We start from the raw sequence: 18,145 nt of genomic DNA, 5'->3' as shown, positions 1-18,145 counted from the left end.
CCCAACTTTATCATGTACCTCTGTTTCCTGTTCGTTTTTTTTGTTACCAATGTATCTAGCCATTTTAAAATGATGCTCCAGAAAACATATATCCAAGTTTTTTTTGTATTTTTAACATATACTATAGAGACAAGTCGTATTATATGATAATGAATTTAACGTGATAGAAATTGACATGAAATTTCTTAAAAGGAACAATTGTAGTATTACTGAAGATTTAGACACGTGAAAGCACATTTCTCTCTTTTTTTTTGTCAACGTGAAAAGATAAACCAGATACATACGAATGTAATATCACGTATGCATGAATGTATGAATTTTGACTATTTTGCATAACCTTGAATTTTAGTTTATCTTGCTATCCAACACAGCGTTACGAGATTTTTGGAACAAGTCACATGTTCTTTTCTTATTCATATAAATATAATGAAAAAGTATTAGTTAGTATATATCTGTATATTCGAAAGATGAAATCTAATACTATGATTTATGTAATTGTGTTAATCTAAATGTCCAGTATAAATAGTATTTAGATTTTAGATTAACCCAAAAATGTCCACCATGGAGATTTTAGTCTTCTTGAGATAGAGGAAAAGTGTAGGAATAAGAATTGAGTTCGACAAATGTCACAAATCAATGAGAGATGCTACTACTTAAGTAACTACTAAAATCTCATAAGAGAACTTTCCTAATTTGCTAAATTTGCATATTGTTTTTCCTTAAATGACTAAACTACCCCCAGCATAATTACAACTATCAACAAATTCCAGAACCACCATTCACTCTTCTATCGTGCTCAACTCCGCCGCGTAGCATTCCCTCCTCCGGCGACTACTAGTGCTACCACCACCACCACCGTCAGCGTTTCTCCCCTTCCTCCTTCCGAAGCCTGACCCTACCGTATCATCACAGGAGGCAACTCTAACGCGATATTTATCACCGGCGACAATAGGATCCACACGTCTCCGGCGACAGCTTCCTCCACCACCGCCACCACCACTTCGCATGAACGCAGAGTTAGCTTTAGCGGCCAATGCGGCCATCTCCTCCGCTTGAAGTGGCTGACGAAGATAACGAAGAGGAAGAGCGAAGTATATCTGCCCTAGCTGAAGCTCTTCGTCGGCGCTAATCGCGGAGAGGGCCTCGTCGAACTCCATATCGTCCGAGTTACAGATAAAACACATGGGGTTCTTCAGCAAAACGTATCCGACTTTCACGGGTTTCGTGAACTCCATCATCCTCCCGTCTTGCGAGATCAGCTTCGCCGTGGCCACTTGAGTCGACTCGGTCGAACTGCATATACCCATTACGTATCTCTTTTGGTTATTGGTAACTCAGTTGAGCTGACTCGTTTTCCGGTGAATGGAGTGGGAATAATAATGCGGTAAGAGAAAGCGAAGAGTTGTGTTATAAATAGAGAGAGTTTATGTTTTGTGTGTTAGAAAAATTTGATGCCACGTAGGATTTTGTCGTCTTGTAGGAGTGTGATGACAGGCTGTATAAGTGGTGGGGAGAGGATGACAGCTTTGTCTTGTTTAGATATTTTTTACCACTTTATTATGATTATTATTACGTATAATTACCATGTCAGTGACTGCACTTAATTATTATGACTTTCTTGTATAGATTCAGTTACCTTTGAAGCTTTAAATAGAACTGTTTTCGCGCGTACGTACATGTAACATTATTTTTAACAATGCGTAGAGTACCGACTAGTATATGTGAATATGTGATGTCTAGAAGAAAATAAATATGCGTGTAATAGCTGGGTTTACGAGTGTATTATGAAGAACACACTTATTTTGTGAATAGGTAAACTATCAGTTTACTACATTGATAAAAATGCGTGTGGGGTAGAATGGTAGGTTAACTTAGTAAGATGAAATATCTAAAATTAAATACCCGACATAAAACAATATGGTCCATTTTTATCGATGCCCTTTATGACTAGGTTACAAATTTAAATATATATATTAATTACCATTTTGCATCTGAATAATTATGAACTTTTTCACTTTTAAATCTGTGATTTTGATTGGGGAATAAGCTGTCGGATCCTTTAAATTCTTCAAGATATATAACATGTGGTGTCTTCCCTATAATTTTTATCGTGTGTTTTTATTTGATTCACTTATATTATTAAATATATACATTTAAATGTTTTGATCATTTACGCTTTGTTTATGATATATTGGTGGTCTGTTCTAAAACAAAGTAGTTAATGAAGCGTACTGAAACAGTGTAGTTTGATAATAAAGAATATATATAACAAAGTGGCCATGACTTAAGCTAAATATAGTAAGCATTTTTCTTTTGCGACCATGGTTTCACATATTCCTTGCAAGTAGACCTGTTTGCAGTTTTGGTTCACCAATTAAGTTGCGTAAGGACTACTATTTTACCTTTCTAATTTATACGTAGAGGCATTTACTCAACGAAAAAAGGAAGGTGGGAGAAAAAAAACAACAAATTCATGTAACGACGAAAACTAAAGAGAATATATCAAGTAGCTGTTTTAAAATGATCTGATTGTGAATGTAAGAAAAACATGACCTGATTTTCTTGATCGAAATATAGATATACACTTCCGAGAACATATTCTATATGTGAGTTAGGTGATAACAAGTTGCATTGACGAGCATGGTTTTGGGAAATTAGATAGTTCTCGGGTTTTGTTAGTATCTCTCGGAATCTACAATTCAGTAAAGCTTGTAAAATAGTGATTGGATTGTATCTTTACACAACTATACGAATTTATAAGATGATTATATAACCGTTCGATCATAATTACAATCACCGCTCAGTTAGTCTTGATCTACTGAACTTCAATGTCTCAAGTCCTTGGACGTACACTACAAGAAAACAGGAGGATTCTGATGGCCGAAATCGTCAGAAATTCGTCGGAATAGACCGATCCTGACGAATTTCTGACGAACCAGTTCGTCGGTATAATTTCGTCGGAAAAAAAAAATTCGTCGGAATTTCGTCAGACCTTCCGACGACTTTCTGACGAATACCGAGAAACGTCATTCTGACGAACTTCCGACGATATTCCGATGCGGACACACGAGACCAGAGTTCATCGGAAAAACTATATACCGACGGAGCACGTTCCTCGGACTATACCGACGAACCGAGTCCTCGAAAAATACCGACGGACTATGGTTCGTCGAAATTTTCCGAGGAACATTCTCCGTCGGTATTTTCCGACGACTTCGTTCATCGGTATAGTACGACGCCCTCAATTCGTCGGAATATATCAATTTTAAATACGAATTAATTTTGCATTTTTATATATTTTTTATATTAAAAATTAATTAATAAATAAATAAAATCTGAAATTTAAAACTAATAATATTATAGAATTTAAATTCATACAAACCGAAATAGAAAAAAAAACATTCAGAAAGTTTAAAATTCATACAAACCGAAATAGAAAAAAAACATTCAGAAAGTTTTAAAAAGCAGAAAAAAACTAAGAACTCGAAGACATCAAACGATCTAGCTTCTGCATTATCTCGGCGTTGAACTTCTTTTGGAGCGGGAATATATGCGGGAACCGAGTTTTGTTCGTGAGACGATCCCGATGCACGGGAACTGCTCACCAAACTACGTCGAAGACGGGCTGCGGGGCGGGGTACATCCTCGGACCTAAAAAAAAATTAATACATCAAAAATCTTTTCAAATCATTTCTATTTTTAATGTTTTCATTTATATATTTACAAAAGGTTTTATAAACGTTTAAAAAAAACTATTAAACCTTTTATTATACATAGTTATTACTGGAAACTTATAAAAAATTTAAAAATTTTTATTATACATGATTTATATATATATATATATATATGTATACAAAATTATAATTTTTTTATAAATATAGAAAAATGTTGTTAAATATTTTTAAAATTTTTAAAAAACATTTTATTATACATAGTTTATTACTGGAAACTTGAAAAACGTTTTTAAAAATCAAAAAAACGTTTTAAAAATAGTAAAACGTTTTGAATTTTAACAAACACACAAAATAATTCCAAGAAAAACTAAAACAACAATCCAAACAACAATCCTAACTTATATATCCTAAACTATCCATTCAATCCTAAAATTTTCAATCAAACAACCTAAAATCCGAGATCTAACTTCCAAAACCCTAAAAAATGAGATAAAACAAGGTTGGGATGATTCTTCATGATTTGGGGTTTGGGGGAAGAGATATGAGGGTGAGAAGAGGATTCGCCGGTGATAGGAGCTCGAGAATGGTCGGAATCGCCGTGAAAGGGAGAGAAATCGCGGAGAGGATTGAGAGAGAGGCGGAGGCGGAAATAACAAAGAAGGAAGAAGAAAGGTAATTATATTTAACGTTTCCGACGGACACAGGTTCGTCAGTATTCCGTCGGGATAATTAAATATATACCAATTGGCGGTTCGCGAAAATTTTCACGCGGTTTGGTTTTCCCGGGTAAATTGAAATTCCGACGGAATTGGTGTCCGTTAGTAGATTTCAACGGAATACTGACGACCTTTTCTGACCGAATTCCGACGACTTAGTGTTTAGGGGTTGATTACAAGTTTCTAAATACAAAATCCAAATCTTTGATAATATATATAGTATTTGCATAAAGATTTAACAATAAAAATGTTTTTATAACACGATTTTACACAACAACATTTTTTGTAGTGTAAGATCAGATGAATATGATTGTATAAGTATATGAGTGTTAAGATGAGATGTTATGAAAACAATGATGTGCATACATAAATATTTTAATGAGTTGTTATATTTGAACGGTTGTGATCTAATATTATACTAAACACTTATTATGTGTTATTTTCATAGTTTTGGCATCTAAATTTATAGATTTTTATGTTTGAAATTTTTTAGAAACACATGTCCTCGGTAATTCGTCGGAATATACCGACGACATTCCGACGAACTAGACAAGTTCGTCGGAATGTCGTCGGTAAATTCTGACGAATTACCGAGGACATTTCCAAACTTCAATGGAACCCTTTGTCGTCGCTATGTCGTCGGTATTTTGCGAGGGATTTCCGACGGAAACATGGTTCGTCGGAAATTCGTCAGAAAATTCCGACGGAATACCGACGACGGTAACAGTTATATCTGCCAATCGGAATGTCGTCGGAAGTTCGTCGGTATATTCCGACGAATTTCCGACGACTACAACGGTTATATGTTTTATCAGAATGTCGTCGAAAAGTCGTCGGAATAATCCGACGAGCCATTTTTTCTCGGAAATTCGTCGGAAATGGCCGACGGAATTCCGACGACTTCAAATTTTTTGTTTTCGTCGGAAATCCGTCACAAACGTCCGACAACATTGTAGTCCGTCGGAACCTCCGTCGGAATTCGGCGTGTTTTCTTGTAGTGGTAAACTTCATCCTGAATCATAAGGTTTTTCTTTTTGCTTTATAACGTTACATTGTTTTTATAAATTTATGTTTTAAACCAAATTTGGCGCAAGAGAGAGAGAGAGAAAATATTCTCTCTAGGGTCTCTCCCTGAAACCTTTTTTAACCTAGCCGCCGCTCTTCTCAACTCAACTATCTCGGTGGCCGGATGCTCCTGCTCCGGTCGCCACCCCTCACCGTCCCGTTCTGTTACCCAAGCCTTTCCCCTTAGTCTCCTCTCCGTTTACTCCTCCTCTTTGTCGGTTGTCTCTGGATTTTTGCCGATTCTCGGTGAATCTAAATAGGAGCCTCTGGAGCGCTGACGAGGTGTAGTTCCGTCGGGGAGTCTAAGGAGCCTTCGACTGCAGCCCTTCTCGTCAATCGGAGCAGATCTGGGTCAGATCTGACCTCGTCCCGCCGGTAAGGATGGTGTAGCGTCGCTGCCTCCTCCTCCCCTTTTCGGTTTGGCTTGTACCCGTACGACCTTTAGTGGTCTGTCTCTCAAGGCTCTGTAGAGCTTCTCTTCCTCCGTTTGGAGTGATGGCGGTGTTTAGGCTCACCGATTCAGAGGACCTCTTTTTCTAGTTTCAAGTAAAGATAGCCTGGTGTCTCACAGGTGACTCTGCGAAGTCTCTCTTCTTGCTTTCTGATTCCGGTTCACAGGGTCCTGAGGACAACCCGCTGCAACCGTGTCGTCGGATTAAGATGGTGACCTCGCTAACCTGTTGCCTCACCTGTTGTTGAGGAGATTCTCGATCTCCTTCTGTACTTCATCCTCGATTTCCTAGCTCCGGCGAAGCCGAGTGTTTACACTTGATGTCTCCTCTGCTCTGTTGTGTCGCGTGGCCGGAGGGAGCTTATTATACCGCCTGCGCTTGACTGAATCAGTTCTTCATCTCCTGCGAGGAAACGTCGGGTTTGTGCTTTGGTCTATCACCGAGTTAGCTTTGGGTTTCTTTGCTCGACGTCCTCCTCCTATGGTGTACCGGAGCCGTTGCCTGTCGCCTCCGTTGAAGCCTCTTGGAGCCACCTCTGGGTGAGAGTTCGTGCATTTTGCCTCTTAGTTTTACTCTTGTCTCTTCTCTGAAGCAACAAGAAGCGCTTGGATTTGAGTTGCATTGTCTTTGCTTGTTCTATTGTGTTGTGAATGTCAAGAAAACCATTATTGGTAAGCTTGATGTTACTTTTGTGTTTCATAGATGTTTTTTATCTTTTTTGCGGCATCTACGAATAAACCAGCTTGTTAGCAGAATCTGGTTCAATCTGATTGTAACCAAACCTTTGTTCCTTTGGAATAATATTTACAATTTAGCAAAAATGAGACTGATTGAGCGTAATAAAGTATACTATAGATTATGTAACAAGTTACGTAAACGCTGAAGAGTCCACGGAGCATAAACGAAGGAGTGTAAAAATAGCAAGAGAAGAAGTGTCCAGTGGTAGACGTGGCCGGATGACTTATACCAACGTGTCTTCTTTCGACTCATGAGTCATGAGATGCCACATATTGTTATCGGTCCCACAATAGTCGGACAATCTTAATGGAGTTGGCGAAAGCTCGTTATGCCCCTTGCTGCCTGTTAACGTCGCTCGTTATTGTTCATGCTTTCTGATATGATCTTTTCAAATACAACAAAGTCAAAATAAATAGAAATCGGTGTATGTGGTTCAGAATTATGTGTATCATTCAAATTTTATTTGGTTGTTTATTGGAATTTGGATGATGCGTCGGCCAATAGGTGGTTAATTGTCAACTATCACACCGATGCCAGCCAGAAATGAAGCGTTTAGCTAATACTAGTATACTACTATTGTTTTCATGTTCTTTTGGGTCAAACGACCGCTCTAAATTTTGTAATAATAAATAAGCGATTTGACTATGGCCTAATAATGGATCGTTACAGGCTGAAACTAATCATCTAAACTCTCTCAGTTAATATAAACTATGGACACTATGCTCAATATGCGTTTGATATTCTAATATGTATAGTATCATTTCTTGCTTGTTAGGAAATGGCTTTATTACAGTATATCAATGAAGAAATCTAAAATAAAAAATAAATTTTCAAACATTATTACATACAAGTCAGATGAAAAAGATGATGCTGGACTGTCGAAGCAATGCTTGTTAGTCGTAATACATTCATAACTTGTGTTTTAATACTTTGTACACAATAATGTCTTTGTTCTATATTATAGATACTTATGTCGTAATTACGTGTGTTTGTTTCTATTAATAACTTTTCTGTGCTGTAAATAATCTAAAATATACATGCACTTGTGAAATTTAATAATGATTTATTACTTGAAAGGTTTGTTAAGTAGAGGAAAAAGAGAACTGTCACATGCTCCATGCTTTTGTATGAAGCTTCATGGATGCTCTCCTCTTGCGGTCTCACCCCACAAAATGAGAAGATCGAATCAATTATCACCTCTTTGACCAGCAAAAGAATGCTTTCTTGGACTTCCAAAACTTTTTTCTTACAATATTATTTTACATCAGTATATCAAACTACCAAATTACACATATCTCAATAAAGAAACATATTCTATTTGATTAGATATAAGCCTTCTAGGTGTTACCAGTTAGGTTTGAATTGAGATGACTCGTTTTTGTTTCCCACCATAACAGTTCAAACATTTTCAGTCGATTATTCCATTTGCAAAGTTATGTGAATTTTTAAGCTGCGTGAAGATATTTTTTAGGCTTCCATTTACTCTGTTTTTAGATATGATTGTTTTTTTCTCTCTTTTGGTGTGGGTCGAAGAGGTGAAAGCTCCCGTTTAACATGTGCACCAGTACTCTATTGGATTACTAATGATTTGTACTCACATCAGAATAACTAATCATAAGGAATTAGTTAAAAACAATCAGCACTGATCATGGCGGTCCCTGCTTGTTTTTATTTATATGTCGTCTTGTATAATTTACGATACTAATTAAACAAAAATTATTGGAGTTTCTTATTATCTGACGTACTTGAAATATCCAAATGATCAATTTTTAATTATTTTCTAAAGCTAAAAGATATGTTTCATACGATATGGAATATATTGATTTTTGGGGTCTTGTTTTGTGTGTTTAGATACATTGAAAAAAGCTCACACTCTTCATTACGATGAAACTTCCCACCTTATAACTTACATAGAAATTTAGAATCAAAGTTTCATCATCATGCAAGGTTGTCTTGGGTCCCTTTATCTTTTAGTTAGTTATGGGCGCTTTATATTAAATGGGTCATAGAAGTATCGACTATTATTGTTTTGGTCTTGATTTTTCCCAACATTCTATATATGCATAACAATAATTTTGATATGTAAAATTTAGAGTAATATAAAAAAAATTGTTCATTTTTAGTCTTTTTAATTACTACTTTCTTATTAAAAAGCCATTTTAAAACACACTCTCATTCCAACCCCCCCCCCCCCCCCCCCCCCCCAATGGGTTCCTCTCCTTTGATTGATCACTTACAAAATATTTGAAATATTACATAAACAGGTTTATAACTTAGCTTTTTGCAGTCAAACTTACTTCTAAAATGATTGATTTAATATGATGTTAATTTTTTAAGAAAATTGTTTATGTATTGATTTGGGTATCTTATAAAATCTATAGGAACGTACGGATCACGTGAATCTGTATGTGCATGCACTTGAACAAGCAGGTGGGTTTAATTAACAAAATTGAACATTTTAATAACAAAAAATCGGTTCTCATCTATAAGCAAATAAAATGAAATTGTACAATTTATATTCTGATTAATTGGATTCATCTGTATGTATGCTAATATAAATGCATATTTTAAAATTCAGATCCACATATTTGCAAACCCGATGCATTTGTGTCAGACACTTAAGATTTAGGATATAGTTCAGGTCTATATGCCTCCCTCCCGTCTATTGTATTAGAAAGAGAAATATACATTTTCTCAACATCATGATCAGGGTAATCTAATGGTATGATGGTATCATAGTTTAATCATATTAAATTGATGTTGTTAATTGAAAATGATTATTGAGTCTCACTTTAAAATCTGAATATGATTTTCTTTTTGGAACTAATAACTATATGTACCAAATTTTACCAAAAAAAGGACAAAACTATATGTAAACAATTTGATTACAAAGATTTTGACCTACTAATGGCTCACGTTGAGCTTGGGTGTTTGACAAAACTTGCTTGTTAAGAATCTGATTATTTTTTAATAAAAAACAATCTGATTACTCACTATTAGTTGGCCGTATAACGCAAATTATAAGCTTTTATTTTGTCATTAAAAAAGTTACTTTCCTAGCTTTTAATTGTTATGTTTTATGTCACTATTAGTTTTCTTTGATAAGTTTGGTGCAGATATAGTTTAGAAAGTTTCGGTAGACACATGTGCAATGCTGCAATAAGCTTTACCAACTATGTACTAGTATATAACAAGAAACAAGGTCAAAACTGTTACAGTTAAAATGCTACAACAGTTTTCTATAAATACAGTGTTCTAATGGGGCATCCGATATGACATTTGCTAATTGAATTAAACAAATACAGAATGTAGGGCTTTAACTAGACCTATGTTTTTTTCTGAATAAATAGTAATAAAAGTTCAGCTAATCGGATTATATTATATAGGTGAGCGCGATCAAATATTTTAGTACAACTATAAAATTGGTGCGAGTTTAGGATATCTAAGAATACGAATCCTATAATGTATGCACTGAGAAACAATTCGAATATATTATTTTCCTACAAAGATACAATTTTATCACGTTTCTCTGAACTATAAAAAGAGAAATAACTATAAACTGGTGAAACAAAATCTGACTAACTAGAAAATAGAGAAGGGAGAAGACGAAAGTTAAAGAAAGTGGAAGCAAAGGAAAGAAACGAAGACAAGAACGCCATTGTCGCCGATAACTTGTACCGATCACAATGCTTCTCTCCAGCACCAATCAAAATTACGGTCACGCTCGCCGTTGAGCATGCACCTCCCAGCGATAAAAAACGACAAAACCTGAATAAACACAAAGATTATAAGGAGATTATAATTACAAATCTCATTAAAATGTATGCTTTTATTTTTTACTACATTGCATTACTTAATTTAGACTATACTACTTCTGTTTTTGCATGTGTGTTTGTGTTAATTGGTTATACTTATTATATATGTAAAGAAAAACGACATTGAATTAAGTTCCTTTGAAGGGTCATCAAAATTTAGAGAGTCGACCACCATCCAACAACGACAACATAGATGTACAAATTGATGTAATCTAGTGATTAAAGCAAAGCAAGCGATCGACATTCCATTGATAATTGCGATGTACTAGATGTTCACATGATGCTGTGATTAGTTGGACCAACTTTATCTAGCTTTGGTATAAGTTCGTTTAACATGAACCAGTTTAATAATATAAATATGATAATTTCAACAACGTATACTATTAATGCTTTTATTAGTTTGAGATTGCACCACAAAGTCGATTACCAAAAAAAAAAAGAGTCTAAGACCATCTTTCAACCCACGGCTATGTCTCTCTATATTTTCTCCAAAAATAGATAAATTTTATTATAGAAGTTGCCTCTAAGTTGGTGTATAGATAAAGCTTTATCCTTTCAGTGGCTAATGCGGTTTGGACATCCATCTTTTTCTCATATGGTCCACTACAGACATTTATAGTGGGATAAGTTATTGCAGAAAAGCTAATGAAAAGTTGTGAAATGTGTTGCAATACCAAAGGTTCTTAGATTGTATTTTGATAGCAACCAATCAAGATATAATCGTATATCCACTATGTATATTACTAGCCAGTATCCACAATTGATTTATTTGGACCTTTTCAAAATATTTGGTTCATTTAAAACATACGTTTCTAATCAAATGAACTAATTATGTTAATCTCCTTTTGTTTGCGTCTTACATTTGTAGATGAATGTAGCTTAGATTCTACCTACACATAGGGAAGTATAGAGAACTTACCAAGTCTCCAGAGACGATGACAGATAAAACTGTTGCTTGCAAAGGAAGTTTTTGAACGATGATGGAGTAAGCTTCAAGTAGGGCTAACGTAACGCTCCACGGTGTTACTAAACCCATCACTGTAACTAAATAACTGCTCCACAAGAGTTACAAGTCTCTTCAAAACATGTCTTTACAGTTTAAAATGTAAATATTTTCTAACTTATTTTTTTACCAGAAGGCAGTGTAAGCGTAGAAGTCGTCGTCATCGTTGAAGCACATGAAAAGAAGTGAGGCAGAAGAGAACAGAACCTGTCCAAGACGTAGACCAATGCTTGGGATGGTTCCAACCGACGCCGTTCTGACCACTTCCATGAACTGAGACTTTGTTATCTCTTCTATTCCTTGTCATTCTTACATGCTTCTGTCAGAGTTGAACTTTGGTGGAAGACAAAAGTAAGAAACAGAGGAAAGGGTCATCTGTTTTTTCAGACAGAGGTGGACAGACAGAAGTAGATGTGACAACAATGGGGTCAAAGGCTCATAAAATGCATAATGGTTTTGCTTAATTATGGATTTTGTTCTTATTTCTCAACCAAAAACCATCTTTGCTGTTACAAGCAATTATCAAGATCTAGAAATGTGATTATCTTAATCACTAATAATTAGTCCTTTTAGTCACAATAATTAGCTTGTGATTAAAACCAAAAGTGAAAACAGCTATACCACAAAATGATGGCTTTCCACATGTACTAATGATCTGGAATCAACACATAACATTTACAGGCACAGAGAGAACAAATAGATTGATTAACAATAATAGTAAGCCAAAAAAAAGGACTAAAACGATTAATCGAACTCAAATTACAATACAGAACTTGAACATTTAGTCTTTAAGGGATTCGTGAGGAGGTAACAAAACGTTTTTCTCTGTTTCTTCTGTTAAACATTCAGTAGTAATAATAAGTTTTGTTTTTCAATTCAAGAAGAGTTACACATCAGCTTTGTCAGAAGACTCAGGAGCTTGTTTCTTCGATGGACTTGATTCTGCATTCAACAAAACTCGCTTCACTCCTCTTCCAACAACACCCAAATGAGTAACACCAGATGATGCCCCTCCCACTCCTGAACCTGTTTGAGCGGTTGAGACTGTAGGAGACTCTAAGTCCTTCCCGGTATTCGTATTCCCCATCTGAGAAGAGCTCATTTCACCGGCAGCAGTAGCAACAGCCTTGGCGGATGCCATGCCCATTAGCTCAGCAAGAAGTTGCTTTGGGTTATCTGCTTGTTGTCTCAAATCCTCAAGCTGCAGCAAAACAAAAGTTGACATTAGTATGAGTTTTTTAATGTCAAACGATGGTTAAGCTCCACTTGCCTTCTTTTCTAGATCCTCTGCGAGACCAGATAAGGTTCTGATCTCAGCTTCTTTCTCAGAGACAGCTGAGGAAGTTGCTGATCCAGATGAACCCTTGACCTCGTTACTGAGCCTCTCCATCCGAGCTTTGCAGATTAACACAGCCTTCTGACAATAAGGTATTGCTTCCTTAGTTTGACATCCAGTCTCTAGACATATGCATATGCGGAAGTTTCTGAAATGTTTAAGTTAAGTTCATGTAATCAAACAACACAATGCACAGAAGAAGAATAAAAAAACAATATAGTGAAGGATACAGTTCGGCTATGTGTCGACTGTCTGGTTCAACCAATCGCTCTAAGATGGACAAAGCTTTCTTGTAGTCACTCAAAGAAGACTCAATGTCCTCTGCATTTGTTAAATAACCTATCATTAATGAGAAAATGGGACATTACTGAGGTGATTTGAGAAGGAAATTGAACCTCTCTCGAGGGAAATTTCAGCAAGGGCACAGAGAATATCGACTTTCTCCATTGTATCAGTTGAGTGTTTGTCAGTAATAGCCCTTGCGATGTCGAGCATTTTCCATGCCATATCCAAATCAGACTCATCTTCATCAGCATCAGCGTCAGATAAGTCATCGTCTTGACAATCTTCACCATCCTCTTTACCATCAGAACCTAATACAGACACAATCCTTAATACATTACACACCAATTTGAAATCAACAAGACAAACACTATAATCTAAAAGTCTGTTACAACATATAACAAAACGACTCATTTGAATCTCAATCCATAAGCTTAAAGGTGAATGGAGGTGCAAGCACAAGTCTATATACCTTCTTGGCCACCGCTTGAGCTCCCTTGCTTCTCCGGATCACTAGACACAACAGAAGCAGCGACAGACTCACCATTTGCAGTAGACTCTTGCCGAGCTTCAGCTTCTTTCTTAGGCATGTTGATACCAAGAGGATCAGCTTCAGCCTGAGCCTTCTCCAGAAGAGCAGATCCATATCTGTAATACGCCTTAACACACTCAGACGCAAGCTCACCAAAATGTTCAACCCTGAACACATAACCAAAGTAACATAGATCTATTACTCACATTCTCAAATCAAAAACACCCAAAAATAAAAATAAAAATCGAAACTTTAAATGAAGAATAACCTGATCTCGAGGGCACGGCTGAAACAATCGACAGCTTCCGCAAAGTCACTCTCTTTCAAAAAGACGGAGCCTTTCTCGGTCAGCTCATCTGCGAACTCAAGCGTCGTCTCACTCTCTGCCGCGTTGTTGTTGTTGCAGGTGGATTCAGTGGCTTCGATCGAGGTTTGATTAGGATCTAGAGTTTGCTCGAGTTCCGATGCCGAAGCTGGTGCTTTTTCTTCAGCCATGGCTCAAGCTTGAGAATTGGGTTTCTGGGTAAGTTCGAAATCAACGAGAACGTTGGAGAAAGAGGAAGTGTACCCTAAAACCCTTTCTTCTAGAAATGTTGATCGAGGAAGAAGAACATTACTATTTTTGACACCGTGATGTTTTATGCATTTTAATGAGAAATGCGTGTCGTTTCGAACTCTTTTTGACATCATGATGGTTTATGCGTTTTAACGGGAACAGCGAGTCGTTTTGCATATTTTTAATATGTGTGGTTGCTAATAGCTTTTCGACACAGAAGCCATCATCGGCTTGTAAAGTCGAAACCTTTTGTGTGTGTGTTCGTAATCTCTGTCTCACTCGATGGCAGCAGCTCGCTTAGTGTTCTCGTTAAGCCGCCTTCCATCATCTACTCACGGAATCAACCGAAAGTTTCAACCTTTTCTCCTAGCTCAAACAGTAGCTCCTTATCGAGTTCGTGCTCTTCGTTGCCAAGCAACCCCAGAATCTTCCGAACCCCAGGTGAGAAAGTTTCGATTTTGTTAAATGGGTCGATGGTGAATTTAGCTAAAGTAATCTTCTTTTTGTGATTCAGGAGAAATTGGTAGTAGATGATAGCTCAACTAGTGAAACTTCACCTGCCTCGAAGGAAGCTTCTTCTGGGTTTCCTGAGTCTCCGAACAGGGATGTTAATAGAAGAGTCGCTGTTGCTTCTGTAGTTGCAGCTTTGGCCTTGTTTCTATCGACAAGGCTTGATTTTGGGATCTCTTTGAAGGATTTAACCGCTTCAGCGTTGCCTTACGAGGAGGTTGGACTCTTTGTCTAGTTAAACTTTATTCGAATGATTAATGAATGAATTCTTCAAAATGAATTGGTTATAGGCTTTGTCGAATGGGAAGCCGACAGTGGTTGAGTTCTATGCAGATTGGTGTGAGGTTTGTAGAGAACTTGCCCCTGATGTTTACAAAATCGAGCAGCAATACAAGTAAATACTCTTTTATGAAACCTCCATATATAGATGAACAACAAGCTAGAGCTTTCTAGTTGCAGAAGTACTTGTTTTGATCCTGTGTTAGTTCAGTGGATTAGGAAACTTGTTGGGGAATGAAGAAGACCAAGTTATAGATACCTGTTGTAGAATAGACCCAAATCTTGTGTTGCATTGGTTTAATGGATTAAGGAACTTCTCTAGGAATGTATTTGGCTAGTAGAAGCTAATGAACAACAAGCTAGAGCTTTTCAAGTTTCTCATTGCAGAGTAGACCCACTCTTGTCTCGTTGTTTAATATAGTTGCAGAGCTAACCATTAAGTTCGAGTTAGTTTAACATTTTATAGGCCCTTTTGTCTATGTGCTTTGTTTAAGTTTCATTGTGTGTTTTGTAGGGACAAGGTTAACTTTGTGATGCTAAATGTGGACAACACGAAATGGGAGCAGGAGCTGGATGAGTTCGGTGTTGAAGGCATTCCTCATTTCGCATTCCTCGATAGACAAGGCAACGAGGAAGGTAATGTGGTTGGGAGGCTCCCGAGACAGTATCTAGTCGAGAATGTCAACGCACTTGCAGCCGGGAAGCAATCAATTCCGCATGCTCGTGCCGTGGGACAGTACAGTAGCGCCGAGGCCCGTAAGGTGCATCAGGTCACTGATCCCTTAAGCCATGGATAGAAAGAGACAGAGACATCATAATCATTATAGTGCACAAAAGAAGTAGCAATGGTTCATATTTTGATCAATTGTAACTAAATGTTTGATATGTTTGGTTTGGTTATAATACTGCACAATCTATCACTAATTTTAAGATTATTATTTTTAAATTAAATCTACTTCAGAATCCAAATATTTGAATAGACCATCTAATATTCCATAATTTATTTCTAATCATTTTTAACTTTAAATTCGCCATCGACCCATATAACAAAATCGAAACTATTTCACCTGGTGAGGAGCTCCAAGCCTCCAACTGTTTGGTTTAGGAGAAAAGGTTGATGATTCCATGAGTAGATGACGGAAGAAGGCACTAAGCGAGCTGCTGACATCGTCACTAGACAGAGATGACAGAACAAAAGGTTTCAAGTTTATCAGAAAGGGATGATCATCAAAGATGGCTTCTTGTCTTTTTTTATTTTTATTTTTATTTTTATTTTTATTTTTTATTAAAAAAAAAAAGGAAGTTAGTCTATTAAACTAGGTTGTGTCTGAACTCCGAAAAGGAAACTTCTTTGTCTTTATATATCGATCTAAGATCATCTATCAATCGAGTCAAAATTTAAGGGTTTTCGTCCATGATGAAACGCAAGGAACCTCCAAGCGACAAGAGCCGCCCACGTAAGAAGCTACATGTCTTCCTCCCTTACGATATGGAGGTGGAGACACTGAGTAGATTGCCTGGAAAGTCTCTTATGAAGTTCCTATGCGTGTCCAAGACTTGGTCTTCCCTTATCCGAAGCCAAAGATTCGTCGCTTCTTACTACGCTGCGAAGAAGCCATCCCGTTTTGTAGTCGCTCTCACGAACGGTGTATCTGGTGATCCTAAGCGTCTGTTCATCTTGTCGGGAGAGGAGGAGGCAACTTCGTCTTCTTCTTCTTCTTCATTGGTTGCGGCGGCTACAAGTATTCTTCCGTCCATGGCTTTCTCGCTTGTAACGATGTGACAACGTTCATTGTATGTAATCCTAGCACGGGGCAAGTCATTACCTTTCCCTGCAAGGCAACGGGCACATGCTTGGGATACGATCCTGTTGGTGATCAATTTCAAAGCATTGACCCAGGTGACATCTAACTATGATCATAACCCTAGTGTCATGGTGCACGAGGTTATAACACTTGGACGAGGAGGAGTAGTATCTCGTAGCCGAGTTACCTCCCCGTATTATCGCCCTATGACTGTGGGACTAAGCATCAATGGTTTCATGTATTATGCTGCTTCTGTTCCAGTTCCAAATGAAGCAGAGACTCCTCCTACTCCTGTGTTTGTCTGTTTTGATGTAAGAAACGAGAGGATACTAAGTTTTATCACTACGCCTAAGGAGGTCCTGGTTTGGAAGGTTTATACATCATTGATAGAATACAAAGGGAAGCTAGCTGTCCTTGTACCAACAAACTGTTTGAGAACTGGTTCTTCTTTCGACCGTTTTGATCTTTGGATACTGGAGGATGTGACCAAACATGAGTGGTCCAGACAATCATTTCAGCTTCCCTTGTCTCTTCCCTTCGCTTTCCGGAGGAGTCAGCGTATGATTTCCCAAGGAACCAACAAGGCTGGTGAAATCATTTTCTCCCCAACAAATCTCCAACACCGTGCCCAGCCCTTCTATGTTTTCTACTTCAACACAGACACGAAGAGCACGAAGAGCACGAGAAGAGTCAGGATCCACGGAGTCGCTGATACTGAAGAGTTCTGGAGCCGTCATGGACTCACAGGCATGTGTTGCGTCTCTTTCTCACCCCAACACAATGATAGTATTGCTTTTTTATAAAAATGTGTTTTGTTGATGTGCAAGAGCTGCTTGATAAACTAAACTAAACTAAACTCTGGGGATTTTACTTTTTTATCAATATATTTATCCAGCAAACTTGTTTTTGTTATCTTTAGTGACTCGAATCCGTTGATGGTTTTCTTGTTCCTTCTTTATTTTTGTTATTCTAGTTTCACAACTCTTTACTTGTATTTGAATATACTTGTGTATTGTGCACTAGATTTCTTTCAACTTGTCTTGCTACTGTGTTCTCTGTTTGTATAAGGAAAGACACTATGCTTATACGGTTGGAAAATTTCTGATTTCTTTAGTTGTACACACATGTTTCTGTTTATTCTAACTGTTGCCTGCACCATCTTTTGTTCATTGTGACCGAACAGCAAGAACCTGCAGCAGCTGTATCATATGTGAGAAGAATCAGGCTGGCTTTTTCGGTTGTCAATCAAATGATCTTTATTTCACCGATTATTTTTAAACATAATAAAATATGAATTATTATGTTTAATATTATTTAAAATAGTTTTCTGTTTAGTTTTATAAATGTAAGGTATAATTTTACTTAGAGCTTAAAATTATATT

At 37.0% G+C, this 18,145-nt stretch overlaps 3 protein-coding genes and 1 pseudogene across 3 annotated transcripts; 2 read left to right on the top strand and 2 right to left on the bottom strand.

The window, feature by feature from the left end:
• Positions 1 to 585: 585 nt before the first annotated feature.
• On the bottom strand, positions 586 to 1,403 carry BNAA01G00960D. The gene has a single exon (XM_013873619.3). It carries the CDS (start codon positions 1,305 to 1,307, stop codon positions 780 to 782), a length of 528 nt encoding a protein of 175 aa, XP_013729073.2. The 5' UTR covers positions 1,308 to 1,403; the 3' UTR covers positions 586 to 779.
• Positions 1,404 to 12,181: 10,778 nt separating this feature from the next.
• Positions 12,182 to 14,214, bottom strand: LOC106434309 (nuclear autoantigenic sperm protein-like). Its single transcript, XM_048778164.1, has 6 exons — positions 13,882 to 14,214; positions 13,554 to 13,780; positions 13,195 to 13,392; positions 13,030 to 13,120; positions 12,734 to 12,947; positions 12,182 to 12,664 (listed from the first exon to the last, which is right to left on the bottom strand). The coding sequence occupies exons 1-6, from the start codon at positions 14,106 to 14,108 to the stop codon at positions 12,350 to 12,352; spliced, it is 1,272 nt and encodes a 423-aa protein (XP_048634121.1). The 5' UTR covers positions 14,109 to 14,214; the 3' UTR covers positions 12,182 to 12,349.
• A 135-nt stretch (positions 14,215 to 14,349) lies between these two features.
• On the top strand, positions 14,350 to 15,864 carry LOC106435763 (thioredoxin-like protein HCF164, chloroplastic). Its single transcript, XM_013877033.3, has 4 exons — positions 14,350 to 14,610; positions 14,684 to 14,896; positions 14,970 to 15,073; positions 15,473 to 15,864. Exons 1-4 carry the CDS (start codon positions 14,452 to 14,454, stop codon positions 15,753 to 15,755), a joined length of 759 nt encoding a protein of 252 aa, XP_013732487.1. The 5' UTR covers positions 14,350 to 14,451; the 3' UTR covers positions 15,756 to 15,864.
• Positions 15,865 to 16,248: 384 nt separating this feature from the next.
• LOC106353619 lies at positions 16,249 to 17,885 on the top strand (annotated as a pseudogene).
• Positions 17,886 to 18,145: the final 260 nt, after the last annotated feature.

The sequence above is a fragment of the Brassica napus genome, chromosome A1 (assembly GCF_020379485.1).
Source record: "Brassica napus cultivar Da-Ae chromosome A1, Da-Ae, whole genome shotgun sequence".
NCBI lineage: Eukaryota > Viridiplantae > Streptophyta > Magnoliopsida > Brassicales > Brassicaceae > Brassica > Brassica napus.
Note: the sequence above shows the minus strand (reverse complement) of the source record. Positions and strands in the feature narration are given on the sequence as shown.

What these genes read in the sequence shown, in the direction of transcription:
- BNAA01G00960D (XM_013873619.3), bottom strand. Translation starts at nt 1,307, where the DNA reads ATGGGTATATGCAGTTCGACCGAGTCGACTCAAGTGGCCACGGCGAAG.
- LOC106435763 (XM_013877033.3), top strand. Translation starts at nt 14,452, where the DNA reads ATGGCAGCAGCTCGCTTAGTGTTCTCGTTAAGCCGCCTTCCATCATCT. An exon ending in CAGAATCTTCCGAACCCCAG is followed by an intron (nt 14,611 to 14,683) that starts GTGAGAAAGTTT and finishes TTTGTGATTCAG; the next exon opens with GAGAAATTGGTAGTAGATGA. An exon ending in CAGCGTTGCCTTACGAGGAG is followed by an intron (nt 14,897 to 14,969) that starts GTTGGACTCTTT and finishes AATTGGTTATAG; the next exon opens with GCTTTGTCGAATGGGAAGCC.
- LOC106434309 (XM_048778164.1), bottom strand. Translation starts at nt 14,108, where the DNA reads ATGGCTGAAGAAAAAGCACCAGCTTCGGCATCGGAACTCGAGCAAACT. An exon ending in AGCCGTGCCCTCGAGATCAG is followed by an intron (nt 13,781 to 13,881) that starts GTTATTCTTCAT and finishes TTATGTGTTCAG; the next exon opens with GGTTGAACATTTTGGTGAGC. An exon ending in TGAAATTTCCCTCGAGAGAG is followed by an intron (nt 13,121 to 13,194) that starts GTTCAATTTCCT and finishes TAACAAATGCAG; the next exon opens with AGGACATTGAGTCTTCTTTG.